This window comes from Myotis nattereri (genome assembly GCF_964212035.1).
Source record: "Myotis nattereri genome assembly, chromosome: 18".
Classification (NCBI taxonomy): domain Eukaryota; kingdom Metazoa; phylum Chordata; class Mammalia; order Chiroptera; family Vespertilionidae; genus Myotis; species Myotis nattereri.
The window spans coordinates 18,725,057-18,752,779 of NC_138093.1; the positions used below are offsets into that span (position 1 = coordinate 18,725,057).

The 27,723-nt window shown below is 42.5% G+C and overlaps 2 protein-coding genes across 2 annotated transcripts; both read right to left on the reverse strand.

Moving 5' to 3' along the window:
* Positions 1–479: 479 nt before the first annotated feature.
* On the reverse strand, positions 480–27,651 carry CENPL (centromere protein L). Its single transcript, XM_081111871.1, has 5 exons — positions 27,218–27,651; positions 11,686–11,862; positions 8,486–8,737; positions 4,032–4,574; positions 480–2,489 (listed from the first exon to the last, which is right to left on the reverse strand). Exons 2-5 carry the CDS (start codon positions 11,857–11,859, stop codon positions 2,418–2,420), a joined length of 1,041 nt encoding a protein of 346 aa, XP_080967997.1. The 5' UTR covers positions 11,860–11,862; positions 27,218–27,651; the 3' UTR covers positions 480–2,417.
* LOC308533762 (phospholipid hydroperoxide glutathione peroxidase GPX4-like) lies at positions 4,775–6,266 on the reverse strand. Its single transcript, XM_081111872.1, has one exon. It carries the CDS (start codon positions 5,498–5,500, stop codon positions 4,988–4,990), a length of 513 nt encoding a protein of 170 aa, XP_080967998.1. The 5' UTR covers positions 5,501–6,266; the 3' UTR covers positions 4,775–4,987.
* Positions 27,652–27,723: the final 72 nt, after the last annotated feature.

The following is a 27,723-nucleotide window of genomic DNA, read 5'->3' on the forward strand; positions in this document are numbered from 1 at the left end:
ATTAGTTTTTGACTTGTCCCTTCCATTGTTGCTTTTTTAACATAAGGAAATACACACACATATCCCTCAATTCCTCATAAAAGAGAGCATACTATACACTAACTTCTCCATAGAGTCTGTTCCATTTCTAACACCCCTTTACCTGTTTTCCCTCTTCCACTCTTGTCTCCCTACAATTTCTCCAATACCTTATAAAATACACAGTGGGTCATATAACTCTCCTGCTTAAAACTTCAGGGGCTCCCCATTGCATTTAGGATAAAATCCTATTTCTTCACAGTCCCTATGAAAACTGAGATGATGGGAATCCTGCCTCTAGGTATTAGGATTAGGTTTGGTTATGAGCAAGAGACCCAAACAGCAATAGCTTAAAACAAGATGGAAGTTTACTTCTCTGACACACATGTCTAAAGGAAGACCTCCCAAGGCTGGTACAGGGTTCAGCTTCAAGAAGTCCTCAGGGCCCTAATAGGTTTGGCTCAGTGGTTAAAGCATCGGCCTGCAGACGGAAGGGTCCCGGGTTCAATTCCGGTCAAGGGCACATGCCCGGGTTGTGGGCTCGATCCCCAGTAGGGGGCATACAGGAGGCTGAAATCAATAAAAATACATATATTTTAGAAAGTCCTCAGGGCACAAACTCCTTCCAGGCCATGTTCCCCGGTCTTTAGGACCTGACCCTCATCCCTGTGACCTAAAAGAGCAGCTAGAGTACCAGTCATTACATGTGTACCAAGTAGCAAAGTCGGAAGAAGAAAAGAGCAAGGGGTACATGCCTGCTGTGTTTTAAGGCAGATTCCTGGAAGCTCTACATACGCTTCCACTTACAGGGGTCAGAACTTAGAGACCTCTGAGAAAGGCTGGACAATGTCTTCCTGTTTCTGGGCAGCCATGTGCCCAGCCACAAGTTGGGAGTCACAACACCATGGAAGAAGTTTCTGCTGCAGTCTCTTCAGTTCCATCTCTTACTGTGCTTCAGGCACGCGTTCCCTTTGTTCCTCAAACTGAGCCCTTACCTGTCCCAAGGCCTTTGCTCCTGTAGTGTCACCTGCCTAGCACACTCGTCCTCAGATCTTCACGTGGCTGGTTCCTGCTCCTCACTCAGGACTCGGCTCCCCTGTCACTTCCTCAGAGAGCCCTTCTTCGACAATTGTAAGTAAAGTAGGCCCATCCCACTCACCCTTTTTCTCATCTCATTGCCTTATTTTCTTTATAGTGTTTTATCTCCATATGAAATTATCTTTTGCCTTACTCCATTAGAATATAATTTCCACAGGGTAGGGACCTTTTTTGTCTTCACTACTATATTCTTATTACCCAATACAATTCTAAGTATAAAGTAGGAGCTTAATATTAGTTGAATCAATGAATGTCTGACTCCAATGCCCATGCTTTTTCTACTACTTCTTCTGTTCCTAATGTAAAACAATACCACACTCCAGAGCTTGTTTTTTGTTTTTAGAATAGCCTATTAAAGATATTTTCCCCCCAGACAAGATTTTTAAAAACATGGTTTCTAAAGTAAAACAAAATTTTTCTATGCTCAGTAGTAAAGAGAGATTTAGATATAACTGCTAGGGCAAGTCTCAAAAGTTAGTACATTTCATCAGCAAAATGGAAGAGTTGGTTAAAATTCATTTATTTTATCTACAGATATTTACCAAGCACTGTGCTAAAGCAAAATTAGGGAATGAAGAAACTCTCTGCCTTTCCAATGTACAATTTGTATGACTCTCCGTAATTGTTGGTTTGTAACCTTTGTGCTAGAGAAAAAGCCCTTGACTTTCCATTCCTCAAACATTAAACATCTGTCACCAAGATATTGATAAACACACTGCTTCATTTTAAAAGTGAATATATTTAATTCAACACTGCAATAAGAAATGAATAATATTAAAAACAAGCATATTAATGGCTTCTAAAAATCCATATTCATTTTTAGTTTCCTTTGCAGAGGATTTTTTGATTGCTAGTTCTCTACAGCAAAATTGTGCTAGGAAAATGTCTTTACAAGACAGAAATTCTCTCAATGCAAGTCTAAAATGCTTACAAGGAACTAAAAGTTTTAGAGACCCAAGTCAGAAATACTGAATATTAGAGCTCTCTCATTTGAATCCGAAACGTCTGACATACTAAACATTACATATTTTTTAGGAAGATGGCCAACAAATAACAACTCAGCATTTTCTAGAGACTGGCACCCCTGATAGTCATGACTATTAAAGAAGTGCCTGACTGTGGTTCATCCCCTACCACCTTCTGTTCTAGATCCTTCTTGGCGTCTACGGGCACCTCCAAAGGCACTGTGAAGAAACAGATGCAGAGATGGATGCCCATTTCTCCTGCAGTCCCTTCTCAGCATAGCAGTTAATCAATGAGAAAAAGGTATAAAATCCATGACTTATGATCCCCACAAGGCCTCACTCAATTTGAAAAATTGCCAGTTCTGTCAAATATGCCAACACTCCAATAAGGTATTTATGACACAGAATCTGAAAAGAAAAAAAAGGGACAACATTTAAAATTAAAATAGAATTATGATAATAAAGTAGTTTGTATTTGATAAATATTCCAGGATTATTTTAAATTCCCTATCTGCAAGCTAAGATATGAATATGAAAACAAACCATTGCTGCTCTAAGTCTAATAAATTCACAACTATGGTCAATGGTGCTTAGAAGTAATTAGACTAGGGTGCTTATTTATCCTGAGTTCCGTGCTTGGGCTAACTCTCTGCCTAAAGAGTGAGGGGAGGAAGGGCATCTCTGAACCCCTTGAACTTATATACACATTGAGTATTTACATTTTCTAGAAGGAGGTGCATAGCTTCCTTCTTCTCAAGGGATATATATATATACACACATATACATATATATACACACATATATATACACACACACACATATATATATATATATATATATATATATATACACACATATATATATATGAATTCCAAAAGTATCTTATAAAAACAAAGTAAATGGCAGAAACCTGGCTAACAGATTACAATTAAGGTATGTTAAACTCCTACCTAGCACAGTGACAAAGCCAGTATTCACTGAGTGTTTATGGTGGTTGCATATGAATATATTTTAAATATATTAACATATTTTAATATACTTAAGGGCCTACTTTCAATTGGTTTTTCATACTTACTCTAATAAGGACTTCATGAACAGTAAAACAATGTCTTTATTACTTCCTTTATCTATTTTATTGATTTTTTACAAAGAGGAAGGGAGAGGATAGAGAGCCAGAAACATCGATGAGAGAGAAACATTGATCAGCTGCCTCCTGCACACCTCCTACTGGGGATGTGCCTGCAACCAAGGTACATGCCCTTGACCAGAATCAAACCTGGGACCTTTCAGTCCGCAGGCCAACACTCTACCACTGAGCCAAACCGGTCAGGGCTGTCTTTATTACTTCTTTTCCAGCAGGGATAGAAAAGCCTAAAATATGAAAATGATTATCTTAGTTATATGTTTCTGGCTATAATTTCCTTATCTAACATAAAATCCTGTTATCTGATTATTACTTCAAAGTTTGACAAGAAACTATTTGGAAAGTTTCAAAGTTACTACAGAGTAATTCATATGATTTCCAAAATCTGTAGCACACAACACATAGTATCCTTCCATAATAAAGTTGAATCAAGCCCTGGCCAGGGTGGCTCAGTTGGTTGGGCATCATCCTGTACACTGAAAAATTGCTGGTTCAATTTCTAGTCAGGGCACATGCTCAATTCCCAGTAGGGGGCATGCAGGAGACAGTCAGTTCATATTTTGCTCTCACACTGATGTTTCTCTCTCTCCCTCTCCCTTCCTCTCTCTAAAAATGAATTTTTTTTATAAAAAAGCTGAATCAAAAAGGCTAAACATTTTTATAAATCTTTTATAAAGCATAAAATAAAATGTCTCTATTGGCAGACATTAAGTTTATTTAGTCCATGTGGAAAACACAATCACCATACATTTTGAAAACTATGCAACAATAAGAAAAATTACTTAACTAGATTTGTTCAAACTAACCTTTATTTTTCCATTAGTATGTGCTGAAGCTACAGATGTTGAAACGCGAACCAATCTTGTGGCTGATAAGTGAATTTTGAAATGCCTATGGAAATGTGAACAAAGGCAGTCCATGAACAAGTCAACTTCCTCCTGGGTAACTTCCCCAGGGGCTTTGTGGACACTGTCCCACAAAGCTTTTGCATCCTCCGGATGTATGGCATAAGAAATATCCAGACTTTGAGGGCTACATGGTACAGACCAAAGAAACTCAGTAGTGGCCACATAATGGTCCATTTTGCATGCAGTCCACATAGCTGCCATCCAGGAAAGATTAAATGCATTGATTGCTAAAGGACTGAAATGACAGTCAAAAGTTTTCTGAAACCAGGTTCCAATTAAGGCTGTATTAGTCTCTGCTCCATTTGCAAGGAATAAGGGTAAGCAGGTGAAATCTTCTGAAACAGTCTCCAAAAGACTGTCTCCAAATATACAGCAGAACCAACCAGTCCACAACACTTTACCTTCTCTGTTCTCAGATGGCAATTGAGATTTTGACAGAATCTACAAAGAAAGAAAACAGGTTCATTAAGTTTAAAAGTACATTTACTCCTAAGTTACATCACCTCAAAATTAATTAGTACGTTTAAAACTACGAAGACATTATATTACTTATGAAAAAACAAAGAACAGTGTCCCTAATCATTATTAGGTTTTATTAAGTTCACTGATCTTTTTCCTAATATTTTTTTTTTTTTCAATTTGTAAGTTTTATTCCCACAAGGCAGCCAGGGGTGGGGGTACAGAGCTGCGAGCCAGGCCGGCCGAGGGGCCTTCCTCCGGCAGAGGTGCACGCCGGGTTCTCGGGTCTGCCCCACCAGCAGGCTGGTTTTTAGAAAGACTGTCATGAGTGCCGGGTGGAAGGCTCTGCGGGGCGCAGGCGGTGGGCTCAGATGTGGGGGTGCACACTTGTGGAGCTAAGGGTAGCAGGGCAGGTCCTTCTCTATGACCTGGGGCTCTTCCATGGGACCATACCGCTTCACCACACAACCATTCTTGTCAATGAGGAACTTGGTGAAGTTCCATTTGATGGCATTTCCCAGGATGCCCCTCCCCTTGGGCTGGGCTTTCATCCACTTCCACAGAGGGTGGGCATCATCTCCGTTCACACAGATCTTGCTATACATATCTAATTTGACATTATAGCCGGCAGCGAACTCTTTGATCTCGGCATTAGTCCCTGGCTCCTGCCTCCCGAACTGGTTGCAAGGGAAAGCCAGGATCCGTAAACCGCACTCAGCATATCGGGCGTGCAGGTCGACAAGCTGAGTGTAGTTTACGTCTGTTTTGCCTCATTGCGAGGCCACGTTGATGACGATGCACACGAAGCCCCGGTACTTGTCCAGGTTAACCATGTGCCCATCGATGTCCTTGGCTGAGAACTCGTGCATTGACTGAGCACAGCGCCAGTCGTCACGGGAGGCGCACATGGTGCTGGCCACGCCGGGCACGGCAAGAGCACCACACAGAAGCGCTGGCTTCAGCAGGCGGCACAGGCGGCTTCCTAATATTCTTATACACTAGAGACACGGTATATGGCAAGATCTTTGTACAACCAAAATGCAAAATAAAAGCTACCGATATGGTACAACCAAGTACAGCATCAGGGGGAAAAAGATCTCAGCTTTAGAAGGAGCAGTAAAAGGTCACCAAATGCAATGTGCTTGAACTCTCTCTAAGCATGTCCTCAGGTGAGGATTTTACTAGGGCTTCATTTATTTAGGTAAATTTTAAATATGAAAAATTTTAACATTGAAAAGCAAAATGAGCCCAGCCGGTGTGGCTCAGGGGTTGAGCATCGACCTATGAACCAGAGGTAATGGTTCGATTACCCGTCAGGGCACATACCCGGGTTGTGGGCTCCATCCCCAGTAGGGAGTATGCAGAAGGCAACCTATCAATGATTCTCTCTGATCATTGATGTTTCTATCTTCCTCTCCCTTCCTTTCTCTGAAATCAATAAAAATATATTTTTAAAATTTGGCTCAGTGCATAGAGCATCAGCCCACAGACTGAAGGGCCCCAGGTTCAATTCTGGTCAAGGGCATGTACCTCGGTTGCAGGTATTCCTGCCCTGGTCAGGGGATGTGTAGGAAGCAACCAATTGATGAGTCTCTCTCACATTGATGTTTCTCTCTGTCTCTCCCTCTTCCTTCCACTCTCTCTAAAAATCAATGAAAAAAATATCCGCGGGTGAGGATTAACAACAACAACAAAAATTTTAATAAAAAATAAAATAAAGAGAAGTTTCTGGATCTCAGAAAGTTTCATTAAAGATTTATGCGGTGGTAGGCATCCTGTTGGCCCTTCCCATCTTCGTTCTAATTTTTGCCGGAAACTTGCATATATCTAGAGCTCCAAGAGCCATCTTAGACTATAAAGTCACCTTAAGGATGGAAGCCACACACCAACGATAAGAGAGAAGAGAGAAGGGGCCTATTATTAATAATATCATAAAGCATATATATACCAGCCTTGAATAGCTTACCTATGTACACCTCTGTAAGATAGATAAACCTCTATCTCGTTTAATTTGCTATTATTTAAGCTTTCTGTCATATGCAGCTGAATCTAATCCTAGGCATCTTGAGATCCTTGCAAATACCATGACCTATACCATGGCTCAGCAAACTTTTTCTGTAAAGGACCAAATAGTAAATATTTTAGGGCTTGTGGGCCATAGCAAATACTCAGCTTTGCTATTGTAGCACAAAAGCAGCCATAGAAAATTCATAAACAAATGAAAGGGGCTCTGCTCCAATAAAACCTCATTTATAGAAATAAGCCGTGGGTCAGACTTGGCCATGCAGTCCATGGTTGGCTGACCTCTGATGTGTAACAAACAAACAAATTAGGTCTGTTCAACTGTTTCAGAATTTAACTTATCAATGACTAAGAAGAGTTACCCCAGAAACAGAAGTAGCAGGCACGAATAAAATAAATTCAGTTTCTGAATAAATCAAAAGTTAGTTATATTACTTTTATACACTGCACATAGGAAGGTAAAAGGTTACATTTCTGAGAGTAACTTGACCTGTATCACAAAATGTAAAAATAAGTTACTTTTTAAAAATATATATTTTTATTGATTTCAGAGAAGAGAGGAGAGGGAGAGAGAAACATCAATGATGAGAGGGAATCATTGATTGGCTGCCTCCTGCATGCCCCCACACTGGGGATTGAGCCCATAACCCAGGCATGTGCCCTGATAGGGAATGGAACCATGACTTCCTGGTTCATAGGTCAATGCTCAACCATCGTGCCACACAAGCTGGGCTAAGTTACATAATTTCTTTGTTAACATTCTACTTCTAAGAATCTAATCCCAGTAAAAATCATAAACCTGTAAAATTCCTAATGATATGAGTAATTATCTTCAACATTGATTATTAGGAAAAAAGCCATAATGCAAATAAATATGGGCAATATAATCCCAATTTTTAATAGACACAGATAGCTAAATGTATGTGTCTATGCTCATGAGGGATACTGATTTGTAGTTTTCTTTTGTTATAGTGTCTTAGTCTGTTTTTGGTATTAGGGTAAGGCTGGCCTCCCAGAATGAGTTAGAAAGTATTCCCTCTGCTTCTATCCTCTGAAAGAGAATATAGATAATTGGTTTATTTTCTTCTTTAAGTGCTTGGTAGAATTCACCAGCGAACCTGTCTGGACCTGATGCTTTCTGTTTTGGAAGGTTATTAATTATTTATCCAACTTCTTTAATAGATATAGGCCTATTCAGATTATCTACTGCCAAAAAGATGTATACCAAGATGCTGAACTGTGGTTTTTAACTTTCTTTGTACTTTATGTATTTTTTAAGTTTTCTAAAATAAACATGTTATACAGGGTGAGGCAAAAGTAGGTTTACAGTTGTTCATATGGAAAATACAATAATTAATAAGTAATAATACAAGAATAAACTCTGTTTCACTACTCACAACTATAAACCTACTCTGTATTGCCCCACCCTGAAGTAATAAGAAAAAGTATTTTTTAAGTTGGTCATAATCTACTTTAAATGTGGTCAAATAAGACATAAGAGGTTATAAATCACAAGCTTAAGAAATTCAAAAACTGCCCTAACTGGTTTGGCTCAATGGATAGAGCGTCGGTCTGGGGACTCAAGGGTCCCAGGCTCGATTCCGGTCAAGGGCATATACCTTGGTTGCAGGCACATACCCAATAGGGAGTGTGCAGGAGGCAGCTGATCGATGTTTCTCTCTCATCGATGTTTCTAACTCTCTATCCCTCTCCCTTCCTCTCTGTAAGAAATCAATAAAATATATTAAAAAAAAAAAAAGAAATTCAAAAACTGTAACAATTAGCACAATGTCCAAACCAAGACAATGCAGATTATTTTCCCTAGCAAATAAGTATTAATACTTAATAAATAAGTATTGCCTATACTATACCTGGACGAGAAATGCATCAGGGTCCCTTTGTGTTCCTTTCATTCCCAGGAGAGTAGAGAAAATCACTTTGATGTTCAAATCTTCGCCCACTTCCACAGCAAGTCCTTTTTGCTTTTCAGCAACAATAAATGCACTCAGAAATTTAGAGTACTCTTTGAGATTAGTGTAGGAGAACTTATACAGGGGAGTTAAACTATACAGAGTCCATTGCTTATGTAGAAGGAATGCAACCTTTTGAGGATCAACATCTTCCTAAAAAAAGAAAAAAGATCACAGCAAATGAAGTTTAAGAATTAGGAAACCTTAGTAAATAAGAATTTAATCATAGTATTTAATATAAATCTTTGGCTGGGTACCTGATCTTTGCACTCCAGCCAAACTGGAGTTTGCAGGACTCTGAAGATCTTTGAACAGGCCTTTGCTTTTGTTGTACCTGGCCTGTCCCTTTCCTTTAATCAGGTCTTTGCCTAAATGTCACTCAAAAGGCCACTGTACCTAAAGTAGCACCTGAACCCACTCCAACTTGTCACTTTCTAACTCCTAACATGCTTTATATTTATGACTACCTGATATTATATACTAGAGGCCCGGTGCACGGTAATTTGTGCACTTGTGGGGTGGGGGAAGTCCCTCAGCCCAGCCTGCGCCCTCTCACAGAGCAGAAGCCCTCAGAGGAGTGGGCCTAAGCCAAAGTCTGGCCTCCCTCTGCGAGAGGTGACCCACAGGCCGATCAGGGGACGGCACTGGCCGGTGAGCGGCCAGCACTACCCCCCAATTGCCCCTCCGCCACCACCAGTCGCCGTTGCCTCCCCAATCACCGTCCCCTCCCTCTGCCCACTGGCACCTGCCTTGGCTGGCTTGGCGCCGCCCACTCTCCAGCCCCACCCCCTGCCTACCAGTTGTTCCGCCATTCAGTCGATTTGCTTATTAGGCTTTTATTATATAGAATTTGTGTTACTTTTACTGTCTATTTTTCCTACTAGAGAATGAGTTTGATGAAATCATGAATTTTGTCTATTTTATTCACTACTACTTTCTAGGACTTAGAGCAGTGCCATCTAGAACAGGTGTTCAATAAATATTAATGGATGAAAATTTATGTTTCACTTGTAGAAACTTCAAGTTATAGATTTTGAAAATAATTATTCTTAGAGCAACTAATTTTATTGGATTTAATTAAGTAATTTTTAAAAGTGCCTGGCACACTATGCCATTCTATGACACAATACCTAATTTGGTAGATTAAATAAAAAGATACCTGGGAGTATTTTTGCCATGCTCTATTAGAACCACAGGTACCATCAAAAACAAAAGCAGCCCTAGCTGCTTTGGCTCAATGGATACAGCATCAGCCTGCAGACTGAAGGGTCCCAGGTTCGATTCCAGTTAAGGACACATGACCAGGTTGTGGGCCCGATCCCTAGTAAGGGGTATGCAGGACATAGCCGATCAATGATTCTCTCTCATCATTAATGTTTCTCTCCCTCTCTGAAATCAATAAAAATATAATTTATTTTAAAAAAAACACTTCACCTACACTATATCGGCACTATGTCGTTACTGAGCAAGAGTCTGCACAGACACTCTATAGTTCCTAGTTTTATCCTGAATTGAATTTTTCTATACAATTCATACTTCGTGAGATAGTCTCACCATTATCTTTTAGAAATTTCACTAGTTGTCTATTTACAAAAACATTTGTTCTGACAAAGTTACTCATGGAAATAGTTATAAACTTTTATATAAAAGTTATAATGTTTTTTTCTTATTACTAGGCAAAAGGTATGGCAAAATTTTTTGTATCATATACATAAGGGAGTACTACATTGGACATTCCAAACTTTAATTAATACAGTTTCTGTTTAGTGGTTAGGAACTATCACTTTCATTATCAGCACTAGCAATATTTCTTAAAGAAAGTTGTCACAAAGAAGCAAAACTTTTCTCATATCCCAAAAGATACTGTGCGCACAACAGTGTTAAGAAAACAAAGTTACCAGGAAGGTCTGAGTGACTGATCGCCAGGATCCTAGCTAAGTGACTCAAAACCACACACCAAACTGCCTGGGGCTTTATTTCATGTTTCAGTAAAATTACAAATTACTAATGTTTTATACTGTCAGGGTCGTGTGCGAATGATCAAAACAGAGCATGATGCCACCAGATAAATCTGAGCCAATTTAAACACCAAAATAACTTGGTAATGAATTACAAAAATTTGAAAAACAGGAATTCATGAGTTCAAGTCTCCAATAAACAAATGGAGGAGAAAAGAAAAGGGCTTAAAATAGAATGCCAAAAGCTGATTGGTAAATACGGAGTAAGGGGCCGAAACCGGTTTGGCTCAGTGGATAGAGCGTCGGCCTGCCGACTGAAAGGTCCCAGGTTCGATTCCGGTCAAGGGCATGTACCTGGGTTGCGGGCACATCCCCAGTAGGAGCTGTGCAGGAGGCAGCTGATCGATGTTTCTCTCTCATCGATGTTTCTAACTCTCTATCTCTCTCCCTTCTTCTCTGTAAAAAATCAATAAAATATATTTAAAAAATAATAATAAAAAAAAAATAAAAAAAAAAATACGGAGTAAGGGAGATTAGAAAGTCATTATTTTGCAACCATCATGATAAAGATGGGGTCAGGCAAAAATTATCAATGGATGTTAAGTCTAGGGGGAAATTTTGATAAGGAACATGATATTTGCATTATCTTAAAATATCTCCCCATAGATGCTTATTAGTTGCAGAGGGAACTAAAACAGTAATTACTGGGCAACACCTTGACAGGGTGATCAAAATTAACATTACCTATGTGGTACCAGATGTCATTCCCCCAGGACACAATAGCACCTATATAGTATCCCAGCCAAGAATACACAACTTCAACCTAATCGAGAGGAAACAGCACACAAATACAAAATAAGGCATAGTCTACTTTAAAAAGGGAAAGGAGAAAACTATACTCTTCAAAAATGTCTATGTCGTAAAAGACCAAGAAATATTGTGGCAGTGTTCTAGATCAAAGGGTTTAAAAGACCTAACAAAGGAGGTACTTCCTGACAGTGTGAATAACTTTCTTTTTGCTATTTCTCATTTATTTTATTACCTGAGGGATGGAGAAAATACTAAAAGTACTAGAAATTGTAACAAAAAATGAGATGTTCTGTTCACATCTATTCTCAATTATTGAGTAACACAAAAGCATACCTGCAACTGTGAACACTGGGGAACTTTCCTTTGAGGTGAAGGTGGGACAAATGAAGTCAGCTTCCTGACTGATTCCAACCGCTTCTGCAGAGGAGTAGCACCTATAAAGTGATCTTTAAGCCTTGAGGATGCACTTCGTCTGGGAGTCGATTCTGGGATAGCATAAGAATCCATGGTCTACATAAAAAGAAATAAAACCAGAATTCTAAACACTAACAAGTTAATTCATGCTCACAGTTTCAATGCTTCCTCTGCTCACTATAAAGGAGTTCTTTCTCCCTTCCCCTCCCTGCTTCCCATTTTGACTTTTCAACCAAGTCCAGTATTTCTCAATGGCTACTGGCTATTTTTATGAATATCTGACAGATGACTCAGACACAGTATGTTCAAAACTAAATTCAACTCCTTCCCATCCTCCTTCTTCCAAAAGTTAGCAGGTCCATTTTCTAATTCCTGTCAATATTCCAAGTTAACTTAAATTCATTTAAGTAGTCTCCCACTTTCATTCTTTAACATGCAGTCCTAAAGCACATTCTGTTGAGATTTTTCTTGAACAGTCTGTCATCTATTCCCAAAGCTACTTCCTTAGCCAGCTTCTATTACCACAACTAACCTTTTCTTCCATATCTAAGGGTAATAATCATCCTTCAGAAATGGCACTTTATTGTTAGATACCTGTGCAAAAACCTTTATAGTGATGAGTTCTACTCTTCTGCTCTGTACTTAAAAATCTTTCATAATTCAGTTGTCCTTATCCTCCTACTTACCCTAAATGTACACATTTTTTTGTCTTCATGTTTTTGCCTATCAACTATATTCCCTATCTAAAGTGTCCTTTTTCCATTTCACCATTTTTGAGATCATGCTTGAATCCAATCTAATTTCAAGTAGTTAGGGTTTTTTTAACCTTCTTTCCCAAAACACCTGTTATACACTTCTGTCTATATCAGTGGCTCCCTCATTCCTGGGAGGGAGGGAATGGAAGCTGGGGATGGGTGTGCGTGTGTACAATGAGCTATAGGGGTAAATATTTTTTAAAAGCCCCAAGGTCCTCCTGTGAGTTCCAAAGCAAGCTCCCCTCTGGCCAGCCCAACACTTGAGCCCAGGGTGCGGCGACCACGTGAGCAGTCGCGTGAGCAGCCTGCCCCCAACCAAGAAGCAGTAGCACCATGAGCAGCTTGCCCCCTTCCAAGGAACAACAGCCTCATACAGCCTGTCCCCATCCGAGGTGCAGCAGTCGCATGAGCAACCTGCCCCCGCCAGCCAGAGGAGCCATCACTGTTGCAAGCAGCGCCCACCAGAGGAGCCACTGCCAACTGAGGAGCAGCCACTGCCGCAACTGCCCGAGGACCAGCTGCCGCCTGAGGAGCAGCCCCCACACAACTCGACACCTAGATCCTTTGGTGAGAGAAAAAAAATGGGCAAAGAAACCCCCAAAGGAAAAAAATGGAGGAATTGCCAGAAAAGGCGCTAAGTGAAATGGAGGCATGCAATATGTTAGAAAAAGAATTCAGAATAAGGGTCATATAGTTTATAAACCAGATGGATGAAAAAAATCAAAAACTTACGTTAAGAGTCAAGAAGAAATAAAGAGTGATATAGCTGCAATAAAAAACACTATGGAAAGTTTCAACAGTAGACTAGGAGAAGCGGAGAACCAAATTAGCGAATTAGAAGACAAGGAAGCAAAACACACCCAAACTGAACTGCAATTGGAGAAAAAAATTAAAAGACAGGAAGAGAGCTTAAGGAAGGCTTTGGAACAACATGAAACGAAGCAACATAAAAATAATAGGGGTGCCAGAACAACAGGAAGAGGAACAAGTGTTAGAAAACCTATTTGAAGAACTAATATCAGAAAACTTCCCTGATGTGGGGAAGAAAACAGTCACACAAGCACAAAGATTCCCAAACAAGATGAACCCAAAAAGGCCCACACCAAGACACATTGTAATTATGATGGCAAATGTTCAGGACAAAGAGAGAATCTTAAAGGCTGCAAGAGAGAGACAGAAAGTTACATACAAGGGATCTCCCATTAGATTATCAAATAATTTCTCAACAGAAACACATCAGGCCAGAAAGTAATGGAAGGAAGTTTACAAACTGATACAAAGCAAGGGACTGATTCCAAGAATACTCTATCCAGCAAGGTTATCATTCAAAATTGAAGGGGAAATAAGGAGCTTCACAGACAAAAAAAAAAGCTAAAGGAGTGTATCACCACCAAGCCAGCAATGCAAGAAATGCTAAAGGGACTGGTGTAAAAAGAAGAAATAAAAAGGGAAGAAGGAACACAGGCACAAAAAATAAAAATGGCTATAAACAGGAGAAACTAAGATGGCGGCATAGATAAACACCGGGAAATAGTCGCCTCCCACAGCAATTGAAAATTATCCCAAAGGACGGAGCAAACATCGTCCAGAACAACAGGAAGGCTGGCTGAGTGTAATTTCTACAACTAGAAGAAAAGAGAAGCACGCTGAGAGCCAGAGGAGCTGCGGAGGCTGAGTGCAGAGACACAGCTGCTTCCCACAGCCAATTGGCCTGGAGGTCAATTCCTCCCAGTGATCCTACAACAAGCGAGGCACCAAGAGTGCACCAAGAGTGTCCACCCCGGGTAACTGGGGAGGCTGAGCCACTGGGCCCTACAGGACACCTGGCGCGCAGGCCACTCTATCAACACAGGGAAGCAGCCAAAATGCGGAGACAAAGAAACAGGTCACAATTGGCAGAAACGGAGGAGGCCAGACGACTGGATATAGAGTTCAAGGCCACGTTTATAAGGTTTGTCAAGAATTTTATGGAAACCGCCGATAAATTTAATGAATCCCTCAAGGAGTATGGTGAGACCATGGAGGTCATGAAAAAGGACCAATTAGAAATTATGCATACACTGACTGAAATAAAGAATACTTTACAGAGCTCCAACAGCAGACAAGAGGATCCCAAGAATCAAGTCAAAGATTTGAAATGCAAAGAAACAAAAAATACCCAACCGAAAAAGAAAAAAGAAAAGAGATTCAAAAAATATGAAGATAGTGTAAGGAACCTCTGGGACAACTTCAAGCGTACCAACATCAGAATTATAGGGGTACCAGAAGGAGAGAGAGGGCAAGATATTGAAAACCTTTTTGAAGAAATAATGACAGAAAACTTCCCCCACCTGGTGAAAGAAATGGACCTACAAGTCCAAGAAGCGCAGAGAACCCCAAACAAAAGGAATCCAAAGAGGACCACACCAAGACACATCATAATTAAAATGCCAAGAGCAAAAGATAAGGAGAGAATCTTAAAAGCAGCAAGAGAAAGACAGTCAGTTACCTACAAGGGAGTACCCATCCGACTGTCAGCTGATTTCTCAACAGAAACCATGCAGGCCAGAAGAGAGTGGCAAGAAATATTCAAAGTGATGAATACCAAGAACCTACAACCAAGATTACTTTATCCAGCAAAGTTATCATTCAGAATTGAAGGTCAGATAAAGAGCTTCACAGATAAGGAAAAGCTAAAGGAGTTCATCACCACCAAACCAGCATTATATGAAATGCTGAAAGGTATTCTTTAAGAAGAGGAAGAAGAAAAAGGAACTCTTACCATTTGCCACAGCATGGATGGAACTGGAGAGCGGATAAATACCACAAGATCTCACTTATTTGTGGAATATAATGAACAACATAAACTGATGAACAAGGACTGATCCAGAGACGGAGAGGCTTTGATTGGACTGTCGGGCCTTGGAGGGAAGGTAGGGGAGGGTGGGGGCAAGGGGGAAGGATCAACCAAAGGACTTATATGCAAGCATATAGGACTAACCAATGGACACGGACAACAGGGGGGTGAGGGGATGAGCGGGGGGGGGGGGGGGGGGGAGTAGAGGGTACACATATGTAATATCTTAATCAATAAAAAAAAAAAAAGAAAGAAAAAAAAATGGCTATAAACAAGTACCCTTCAATAACTTTAAACATAAATGGACTAAATGCTCCAATCAAAAGACATCAAGTGGCTGAATGGATAAAAAAAACATGACCCACATATTTGCTGTCTACAAGAGACCCACCTCAGAATAAGAGACTCACACAGACTGAAAGTGAAGGGATGGAAAAATATCTTCCAGGCAAATGGAAATGAAAAAAAGCTGGGGTCTGACAAAATAGACCTGAAAGTGTAGGCCATATCAAGAGATAAGGAAGGCCACTTCATAGTACTAAAGGGATCGATACAACAAAAAGATATAACCCTGATAAACATATATGCACCCAATGTAGGAGCACCCAAATACATAACTCTTGGAAGATATCAAGGGAGAGATTGACAACAATACAATCATAGTAGGGGACTTTAACACACCACTGACATCACTGGATAAATCCTCTAGACAAAAAATCAGCAAAGAAACAGCAATCCTAAATGACTCACTAGATCAGATGGACTTGGCATCTTCAGAACATTTCACCCCAAAGCCATGGAATATACGTTCTTCTCAAGTGCACATGGGACATTTTCAAAGATAGACCACATATTGGGTCACAGGCAAAGTCTCTCCAAATTCAAGAAGACTGAAATCATATCAAGCATCTTCTCAGACCACAATGGCATAATATTAGAAGTAAACTACAATAAAAACAATAAAAAAATTCAAACACTTGAAAGCTGAATAGCATGCTATTAAACAATAATTGGATTACCAAAGAGATCAAAGAAGAAATTAAAAACATCCTGGAAATGAATGACAATGAAAACACAACAGTCCAAAATCTATGGGACACAGTGAAAGCAGTCCTGAGAGGGAAGTTTATAGCTCTACAGGCCTACCTCAAAAAAACAAGAAAAAATGGTAATAAACCATCTAATTCTACAGGTTAAAGAGAGCAACAAGAAAAGCCCAGAGTGAGCAGAAGAAAGAAGATAATAAAGATCAGAGCAGAAATAAATGACATAGAGACAAAAAGAAAAAAAAAAATACAAAAGATCAATGAAACCAAGAGCTGGCTCTTTGAAAGGATAAACAGGACTGATGAACCTTGCCCTGACCGGTTTGGCTTAGTGGATAGAGAGTTGGCCTGCAGACTGAAGGGTCCCACGTTCGATTCTGGTCAAGGGCATGTACCTTGGTTGAGGCTAATCGATGTTTCTCTCTCACTGATGTTTCTAACCCTCTAACCCTCTCCCTTCCTCTCTGTAAAAAAATCAATAAAATCCTATCTAATAAAAGAGAAACATGGTAATTGGCGTAGGACCGCTACCCTTCCCATTGGCTAATCAGCAAGATATGCAAATTAACTGCCAGTCAAGATGGAGGCCGGCAGCCAGGCAGCTTGAAACTAACATGAGGCTTGCTTGCTTCAGTGACGGAGGAAACCAACGTTCCCCGCCTGCTTTGCCAGCCTCTGAGCCTGCACTTTAAGAAACATCGTAACAAATATAGAAGCTAAACAAAACCCCAGAAACCTGCTTTCAGCGAGCCCGGGATCTCAGAGCTGGAGTTATACAGTGTTTCGATTATAGAACCGAAACAAACCAGATACCTTCTTTCAGCAGCAGAAGCCTGAGCTGGAGCCAGAGCTAAAGCTGGCCCAGAATTTTTTAAAAAAAAGAAAAAAAGGAGCAGTTGGGAGCTTCAGTCGGCCTGAAAACAGCCCTCAGCCTCTCACCCAGACTAGCCAGGCACCCCAGTAGGGACCCCCACCCTGAAAAGTGTGTGACGAGCTGCAAACAGCCATCATCCCCTCACCCAGGCTGGCCAGGCACCCCAGTGGGGACCCCTACCCTGAAGGGTGTGTGACCAGCTGCAAACAACCATCATCCCCTCACCCAGGCTGGCCAGGCACCCCAGTGGGGACCCCCACCCTGATCCAGGACACCCTTCAGGGCAAACCAGCCAGCCCCGCCCATGCACCAGGCCTCTATCCTATATAGTAAAAGGGTAATATGCCTCCCAGCACCGGGATCAGTGTGACAGGGGGCAGCGCCCCAACCCCCTGATCGCCCTGCGGCTCTGTGTGTGACAGGGTGCGGCGCCCCAACCCCCCCACCCCACGGGCCCTGCTCTGTGTGTGACAGGGTAGAGCCATAACCTCCCCATTGGCCCTGCCCTGAGTGTGAGAGAGGCGGCGCCCCAACCCCCTGATTGGCCCTGCTCTGTGCGTGACCGGGGGTGGCGCCGCAACCTCCCCATTGACCCTGCCTTGAGTGTGACAGGGCGGTGCCCCAACCCCCCAATCAGCCCTGCTCTGAGCCCGACCAGGGGCTGCACCTAGGGATTGGGCCTGCCCTCTGCCACCCGGGAGCAGGCCTAAGCCAGCAGGTCGTTATCTCCCAAGGGGTCCCAGACTGCGAGAGGGCACAGGCCGGGCTGAGGGACCCCCCTCCCCCCTGAGTGCACAAATTTTTGTGCACCGGGCCTCTAGTATATTAAAAAAAAAAGACTGATGAACCTCTAGCCAGGCTCACCAAGAAGTAAAGAGAAACTGTAGTACATCTACACAATGGAATACTATGCTGCTGTAAAAAAGAAGGAATTCTTACCATTTGCAACAGCATGGATGGAACTGGAGAGCATTATGCTAAGTGAAATAAGCAGTCAAGCCGAAACCGGTTTGGCTCAGTGGAAAGAGCGTCAGCTTGCGGAATGAAGGGTCCCAGGTTTGATTCTGGTCAAGGGCATGTACCTGGGTTGCGGGCACATCCCCAGTGGGAGATGTGCAGGAGGCAGCTGATCGATGTTTCTCTCTCATCGATGTTTCTGACTCTCTATCTCTCTCCCTTCCTCTCTGTAAAAAAAAATCAATAAAATATATTCTAAAAAAAAAAAAAAGAAAGAAAGAAGCCAGTCAATGAAAGAAAAATACCACATGATCTCATTCATTTATGGATAATAAATACCATTATTAACTGATGAACAAAAATAGATACAGAGTCAGAGCAGCATCAAACAGACTGTCAAACTATAGCAGGAAAGCAGGGGAGGGTGCGGGGTGGGGGTGGGGGAGTAAGAGATCAACCAAAGGACTTGTATGCATGCATATAAGCATTACCAATGGACACAAGACACTGGGGGGTAAGGGAGGCCGGGGGAAGGTCAAGGGGGGCGTGGGGGGGGGGGAAGGAGACATATTGTAATACTCTTTGTAATACTTTAAGCAATAAAACAAAATTTTTAAAAATAAAAAAAGCAAAGAGAGAGGATCCAAGTAAACAAAGTCAGAAATGAAAGAGGCAAAATAACAACAGACCCCACAGAAATACAAAGGATTGTTAAACAATACTATGAACAACTCTATTCCAACAAACTAGACAACCTAGAGGAAATGGACATATTCCTAGAAAAATACAACCTTCCAAAACTCAATCAGGAAGAATCTAAAAATCTCAATAGGCCGATAACAATGGAGGAAACTAAAGCAGTCATCAAAAAGCTTCCAACAAACAAAAGCTCGGGGCTAGACAGCTTCAGAGGGGAGTTGTACCAAACATTCAAAGAAGAACTAAAACGTATCTTCCTAAGACTTCCAAAAAATTCAAGAGGAAGGCACACTTCCAAGTTCATTCTATGAAGCCAGCATTACCCTAATACCAAAACCAGATAAAGACAACAACACAATGAAAGAGAATTACAGACCAATATCCCTTATGAACATAGATGCCAAAATCCTCAACAAAATTCTAGCAAATCGGATCCAGCATTACATCAGAAAGATCAGACACCATGACCAAGTAGAATTTATGCTGGGATGCAAGGATGGTACAATATCTGCAAACCAATAAACATGATACATCACATAAACAAATTGAGAGATAAAAACCACATAATCATATCAATTGATGCAGAAAAAGCATTTTACAAAATCCAACACCCTTTTTTGATAAAAACCCTCAGCAAAGTGGGAATAGAGGGATCACACCTCAACTAATAAAAGCCTTATATGACAAACTTACAGCCAAAATCATATTCAATGGGCAAAAACTAAAACCATTTCACCTACAAACAGGAACAAGATAGGGATGCCCACTTTCACCACTCCTGTTTGACACAGTACTGGAAGTGCTAGACATGGAATAAAAGGTATCCAAGTTGGAAAAGAAGAGGTAAAATTGTCATTATTCACAGATGACATGATACTGTACATAGAAAACCCTAAAGACTCCATCAAAAAATTATTAGACTTACTAAATGAATTCAGCAAAGTAGCAGGATACAAAATTAACATCAAGAGATCTATGGCATTTTTATACAACAACTAGTGACTCGGTGCATGGATTCACACATTGAAAGGAAATTAATTAGGTGGCCGGCAGGGTTGGATTGGGTGAGACAGGCCAGACACACCCTGGAGCCAACCTCCCGCCATCCCTCTGCAGAGTGAGCTGGGTCCCTCTGGCAGGTTGGGTCCCTCGGCTTGGCTTGCGGGAATCGGGCCGAAACCAGCTCTCCAACATACCCAGAGGGGTCCCGAAGTGTGAGAGGGCACTCTGGAAAGTCGCTGTCGTACAGGGTGTGAAACGCAAATCCAAGTGTACAGTAAACCAGATTTGGGGCCGACAGTACCCCAACAACATAACCCATGGCCGAAGGTGGAACTGTGCAGCCCCGCAAGGAATTGGGCTCCCTTCTCTCTGATTTCATGGTGCATCACCTGAGAACCGCTACTGCCAAGTCACTGCAGCCTGGCAGCTCCTGCATTGAGCATCTGCCCCCTCGTGGTCAGTGCACATCATAGCAACCAGTCAGACGGGTGGAGGGACACTTAGCATATCAGCCTTTTATACATATAGATTATATATAGATAGTGACTTTACAGAAAGAGAGATTTAAAAAAAATCCCATTTACCACTGCACCAAAAAAAAATCAAGATACCTAGGAATAAACTTAACTAAGGAGGTAAAAGACCTGTACTCAGAAAACTATAGGACACTGAAAAAAGAGATAGAGGAAGACATAAACAAATGGAAGAACATACCTTGTTCATGGATTGGTAGAATCAACATCATTAAAATGTCCATTACTACCCAAAGCAATCTATAGATTCAATGCACTGCCCATTAAAATACCAATGGCATATTTCACAGACCTAGAACGAATTCTCCAAAAATTCATCTGGAATAAAAAAAGACCCCGAATAGCTGCAGTAATCCTGAGAAAGAAGAACAAAGTAGGAGGGATCTCAATACCAGATATCAAGCTATATTACAAAGTCATTGTTCACAAAACTGCCTGGTACTGGCACAAGAATAGATATATAGACCAATCAAATAGAACAGAAGACCCAGAAATCAACCCAAACCACTATGCTCAATTAATATTTGACAAAGGAGGCAAGAGCATACAATGGAGTCAAGAGAGCTCTTCAATAAATGGTGTTGGGAAAATTGGACACATACATACAAAAAAATGAAACTAGACCACCAACTTACACCATACACAAAAATAAACTCAAAATGGATAAAGGACTTACACGTAAGATGGGAAACCATAAAAATCTTAGCGGAATCCACAGGCAGCAAAATCTCAGACATATGCTGAAGCAGTATCATCACTGATACAGCTACTAGGGCAATGGAAACTAAAGAGAAAATAACAAATAGGACTACATCAAAATAAAAAGCTTCTGCACAGCAAAACCATCAACAAAACAACAAGAAAGCCCACTGAATGAGAGAACATATTTGCCCATGTTATCTCTCCGATAAGGGTTTAATCTCCAACATTTACAGGGAATTCATACAACTTAACAAAAGGAATATAAACAACCCAAGCAAAAAATAGCAACGGACCTAAATAGATACTTTTTAAAAATATATATTTTTTATTGATTTTTTTACAGAGAGAAAGGGAGAGGGATAGAGAGTTAGAAACACCCATGAGACAGAAACATCGATCAGCTGCCTCCTGCACACCCCCCACTGAGGATATGCCCGCAACCAAGGTACATGCCCTTGACCAAGATCGAACCGGGGACCCTTCAGTCTGCAGGCTGATGCTCTGTCCACTGAACCAAACCAGCCAGGGCCTAAATAGATACTTTTTGAAAGAGTTTGACATAAGGAAGGCCAAGAGACATATGAAAACATGCTCAAAGTTACTAATCACCCCAGATGCAAATCAAAACGACAATGAGGTACCATCTCACACCTGTCAGAATGGCTGTCATCAACAAATCAACAAATGACAAGTGCTGGAGAGGATGCAGAGAAAAAGAACCCTCACGCACTGCTGGTGGGAATGCAGACTGGTGCAGCCACTGTGGAGAACAGTAAGGAATTTCCTCAAAAAACTAAAAATGCGAGAAACTAAGATGGCGGCATAGATAAACACCGGGAAATAGTCGCCTCGCACAACAATTGAAAAATACCGCAAAGGACGGAGCAAACATCGTCCAGAACAACAGGAAGGCTGGCTGAGTGTAATTTCTACAACTAGAAGAAAAGAAAAGCACGCTGAGAGCCAGAGGAGCTGCGGAGGCTGAGTACAGAGGTACGGCGGCGGCTCGCACGCGCGGAAAGGGGGTGGCACCTGAGGACGCGGCTGTCTTTTTGAATCACAAGCTCCCGACTGCTCTGAACTCCGGTTCTGGGAAGTCTCTGGGGACCCAGGACTCATACGGGGAGAGGCTGCTCTGTCAGGCGGCAGCGGGCGAACTTGAGGGCGGATTTCCCTCAGAGGTGCTTGCAGCCGGTACCGGGACACTGAGACGCGCGACTCCAGGCGCAGAGAATCAGCCATAGCTTCTTTCTCCGCCCTTTGACTCCCTGAGACCCCGCCCCACCCAGGCTGCAGCAGAGGCTTTTGCATGTGAATGTACCTAACTACAGCACAGCCAAGCAGACCCGGAACTTCCAAGAGAAGGCCCAAGGCCCCGCAGCGGCTTGCATTGCTTCACAGCTGAGCCTCTTCGTGGCTCCGGCTGTGTGGCCTCAGGCAGGGGCTGAATTAGCACCTCCTTAGATCCAGGAGCCACTGTACCCAGTGGTCAGAGGGGGACCATTCTCCCACTTCAGACACAGCTGCTTCCCACAGCCAATTGGCCTGGAGGTCAATTCCTCCCAGTGATCCTACAACAACCAAGGCACCAAGAGTGCACCAAGAGTGTCCACCCCAGGTAACTGGGGAGGCTGAGCCACTGGGCCCTACAGGACACCTGGCGCACAGGGCCACTCTATCAACACAGGGAAGCAGCCAAAATGCGGAGACAAAGAAACAGGTCACAATTGGCAGAAACGGAGGAGGCCAGACGACTGGATATAGAGTTCAAGGCCACGTTTATAAGGTTTGTCAAGAATTTTATGGAAACCGCCGATAAATTTAATGAATCCCTCAAGGAGTATAGTGAGACCATGGAGGACATGAAAAAGGACCAACTAGAAATTAAGCATACACTGACTGAAATAAAGAATAATTTACAGAGATCCAACAGCAGACAAGAGGATCCCAAGAATCAAGTCAAAGATTTGAAATACAAAGAAACAAAAAATACCCAACCGAAAAAGAAAAAAGAAAAGAGATTCAAAAAATATGAAGATAGTGTAAGGAACCTCTGGGACAACTTCAAGCGTACCAACATCAGAATTATAGGGGTACCAGAAGGAGAGAGAGGGCAAGATATTGAAAACCTTTTTGAAGAAATAATGACAGAAAACTTCCCCTACCTGGTCAAAGAAATGGACTTACAAGTCCAGGAAGCGCAGAGAACCCCAAACAAAAGGAATCCAAAGAGGACCACACCAAGACACATCATAATTAAAATGCCAAGAGCAAAAGATAAAGAGAGAATCCTAAAAGCAGCAAGAGAAAGAAAATCAGTTACCTACAAGGGAGTACCCATACGACTGTCAGCTGATTTCTCAACAGAAACCATGCAGGCCAGAAGAGAGTGGCAAGAAATATTCAAAGAGATGAATAGCAAGAACCTGCAACCAAGATTACTTTATCCAGCAAAGCTATCATTCAGAATGGAAGGTCAGATAAAGAGCTTCACAGATAAGAAAAAGCTAAAGGAGTTCACCACCACCAAACCAGCATTATATGAAATGCTGAAAGGTATTCTTTAAGAAGAGGAAGAAGAAAAAGGAACTCTTACCATTTGCCACAGCATGGATGGAACTGGAGAGCGGATAAACACCACAAGATCTCACTTATTTGTGGAATATAATGAACAACATAAACTGATGAACAAGGACTGATCCAGAGACGGAGAGGCTTTGATTGGACTGTCGGGCCTTGGAGGGAAGGTAGGGGAGGGTGGTGGCAAGGGGGAAGGATCAACCAAAGGACTTATATGCAAGCATATAGGCCTAACCAATGGACACGGACAACGGGGGGGGGGGGGGGGGGTGAGGGGATGAGTGGGGGGGGGGGGGGTAGAGGGTACACATATGTAATATCTTAATCAATAAAAAAAAAAAAAACTAAAAATGGAACTCCCATTTGACCCAGTGATTCCACTTCTAGGAATATATCCCAAGAAACTAGAAACACCAATCAGAAAGGATATATGCACCCATATGTTCATAGCAGCACAATTTACCATAGCTAAGATTTGGAAACAGCCTAAGTGCCCATCAGCAGATGAGTGGATTAAAAACTGTGGTACATCTACACAATGGAATACTACGCTGATGTAAAAAGGAAGGAACTCCTACCATTTGCAACAGCATGGATGGACCTGGAGAGCATTATGCTAAGTGAAATAAGTCAGTCAGAGAAAGATAAGTATCACATGCTCTCACTCATCTGTGGAATATAATGAACAACATATACACTGATGAACAAAAACAGATCCAGAGCCCTAGCCAGTTTGGCTCAGTGGATAGAGCATCAGCCTAAGGACTGAAGGGTACCAGGATAGATTCTGGCCAGGGGCATATGCCCAGGTTGCGGGCTTGATCCCCAGTAGGGGGTGTGCAGGAGGCAGCCCATCAATGATTCTCTCTGATCATTGATGTTTCTTTCTCTCTCTCTCTCTCCCTTCCTCTCTGAAATTAGTAAATATATATTAAAAAAAAGAAAAAGATCCAGAGATAGAGAGCATCGATCAGACTGTCAAACCTTAGAGGGAAGGTAGGGGGAGAGTGGGGGAAGGGGGAGAGATCAACCAAAGGACTTGTATGCATGCATATACCAGTAAGCCTAACCAATGGACACAGACACCAGGGGGTTGAGGACATGAGCAGGGGTGGGGGAGCAATGGGGGGATAGGGACACATATGTAATGCCTTAATCAATAGAGAAAAAAAATTAAAATTAAAAAATAATAATAATATTTGGGGGGGAAAAGCCTCAAGACCCTCTAGATGGGTCTAACAAAATCCTTAAAGATGGTCTATAAAATCTTTGGAAACTACTAATATACTCGCCCACAGGGATCTCTGGGATCACCTAGTCCAGTGGTCGGCAAACTGCGGCTCCCGAGCCACATGCGGCTCTTTGGCCCCTTGAGTGTGGCTCTTCCACAAAATACCGACTTCTGCGCACGAAGTTTCCATCGCACTGTACGTGCACGCCCGCATGTGGTATTTTGTGGAAGAGCCACACTCAAGGGGCCAAAGAGCCGCATGTGGCTTGCGAGCCACAGTTTGCCGACCACGACCTAGTCCAGTGATGGCGAACCTTTTGAGCTCGGCGTGTCAGCATTTTAAAAAACACTAACTTAACTCTGGTGCCGTGTCACATATAGAAATTTTTTGATATTTGCAACCATAGTAAAACAAAGACTTATATTTTTGATATTTATTTTATATATTTAAATGTCATTTAACAAAGAAAAATCAACCAAAAAAATGAGTTCACGTGTCACCTCTGACACGCGTGTCATAGGTTCGCCATCACTGAGTCTGTAACACTCATTTTGGTCCATCTTCATATACCTCCTTGTACCCACATTTTGCCTCACGGAAAAAGCATCTCCCCGCCCACGTCCCCATGCGGCAGAACCGGGTAAAGATGGCTGGGAAGCTGCAAACACACAACATTGCCAACATCCATAACTGGATCGAGAACTTGCCTCCTCTCCTCCACACGCCCCCCTGAGCGCGGAAAAGCCAAAAACACAGGGGAGAGGAGGTAGGAAGGAGTTCTGGGAACTCTCAAAACCAGTGCCACCCCACACTGCCCCACCATTACCAGGCCAGCCGGTCACATAGGGACTCCCACCATCAGGGCATTTTCGAGCAATCCCAGAAGGAAAGGAGAGCAGGTCAGAGAAAATAGGAACGTACCTACGGCACCACCTACAGGAGAAAAGGAAGTAAGCTACCTATCGGCCTGCAGAACTGCTCAGCAATTCACCTGTCGGTCATTAGCAAACCAACAAACAAGATCAGGTGAGGATGTGTAGAAAAGGGAAACCTCACGCACAGATGGCGGGAATGCAGACTGAAGCAGCCGCTACGGAAACCAGTACGGAGGTTCTTACAACAACTAAACACAGAACTACCAAACCACCTACCGATCCCACGCCTGGGCGTTTTCCAAAGAAAACGAACTCTAATTCGAAAAGCTATCTGCACCCTACGATCACTGCAGCATTATTTACAATAGCCAAGATGTGGAAGCAACCTAGGTGTCCATTCATAGGTGAATGGATAAAGTGGTACATATATATAATGAAATGCTCCTCATAGGGAATAAATCTTGCCATTTGCAACAACATGGGTGGACCTAGGCAGTGATGGCGAACCTATGACATGCGTGTCAGAGGTGACACGCGAACTCATTTTTTTGGTTGATTTTTCTTTGTTAAATGACATTTAAATATATAAAATAAATATCAAAAATATAAGTCTTTGTTTTACTATGGTTGCAAATATCAAAAAATTTCTATATGTGACACGGCACCAGAGTTAAGTTAGGGTTTTTCAAAATGCTGACATGCTGAGCTCAAAAGGTTCGCCATCACTGATAGAGGGTATTATGCTCAGTGAAATAAGTCAGAGGAAGACAAGTACCATATGATTTCACTTATGTGCGGAATCTCCTAAAAAAAAACAAAACCAAAACACAGAAAGAAAGCAAACTGATGATTGCCAGATGGGGGCTAGGGGATGGGTGATAAATTGGCACGCGGACACAGGTTACTACAATTAGTGAGATGACCACATTGTAAAGTATGCAAATATCAGATCACCGTAGTGTACACCTAAAACTAACATAAGTAATATAATTTTGTATGTAAAATAAATAAAATTTAAAACCTAGGTAATACATGTTTACTAAGTATTTTCCTAACTTTTGAATTAGGTTAAAATTCGCTCGCTCTCCCGCCGAGTCCCCCTGCACCTGTAGCTCAGAACACACGCTCACAGCGTCGTCGCTTTTCTCCCGTGAAATCTGCGAAGGAAGGAACCCTGACTCTACCTTCTCCATCGCCACCGCCCCGAGGCCAACCGCCCCCAGGCCGGGGCTCGGCGGGTGCTGGGGACACCGTGCAGGCGAAAGGCACCGAAACACACAAGACCGTAAGGATAGCGACCACGCAACAGGGTGAGATGTCAAGTTCACTGCCAGGCCTGGACCCCCACAAAGCATCTTACCAGTGAAGTGCCGCGATGACGCTGTCCCCCACGCCGGCGTCGCGAGTCATTCTTCAAAGCTGGGCCAGCACGTCGCCGAGACTGACATCCCCTGAGGTACAAAAGCCGCCCAAAGGGCGGCTAAGGGCGAGGCCGGCCCACTGGGGACACTTCCGCTCTCTTGGAAGCCGGGGGGGGGAGCACTGCGACTTCACCCCGCGGGACAGCTCCGCGGACTCGGCCACCAGCTCTGCGACCCTCGCTCCTGCCGAGTCGGCCTCTGCCCGCGGAGGGGAAGGGCAAGGGACAGGGTGTCCCACCTGGCACGCTCCACCGGAGCCCCTCGGGTGCAAGGCAAGGCCAGCCCAGCCGCCAAAAGCCGCCGTTGAAAATCCGCAATTCACTCGCTAGCCGCCGCCGCCCGCCTCGTTTAAAATCGTTTCCCGACTCACACTGCGGCCCGACGCCGGAAGCCTCCCGGGCGCCGATTCCAAGTCAGTGAAGCAACTACGGTCGCCATTTTTACT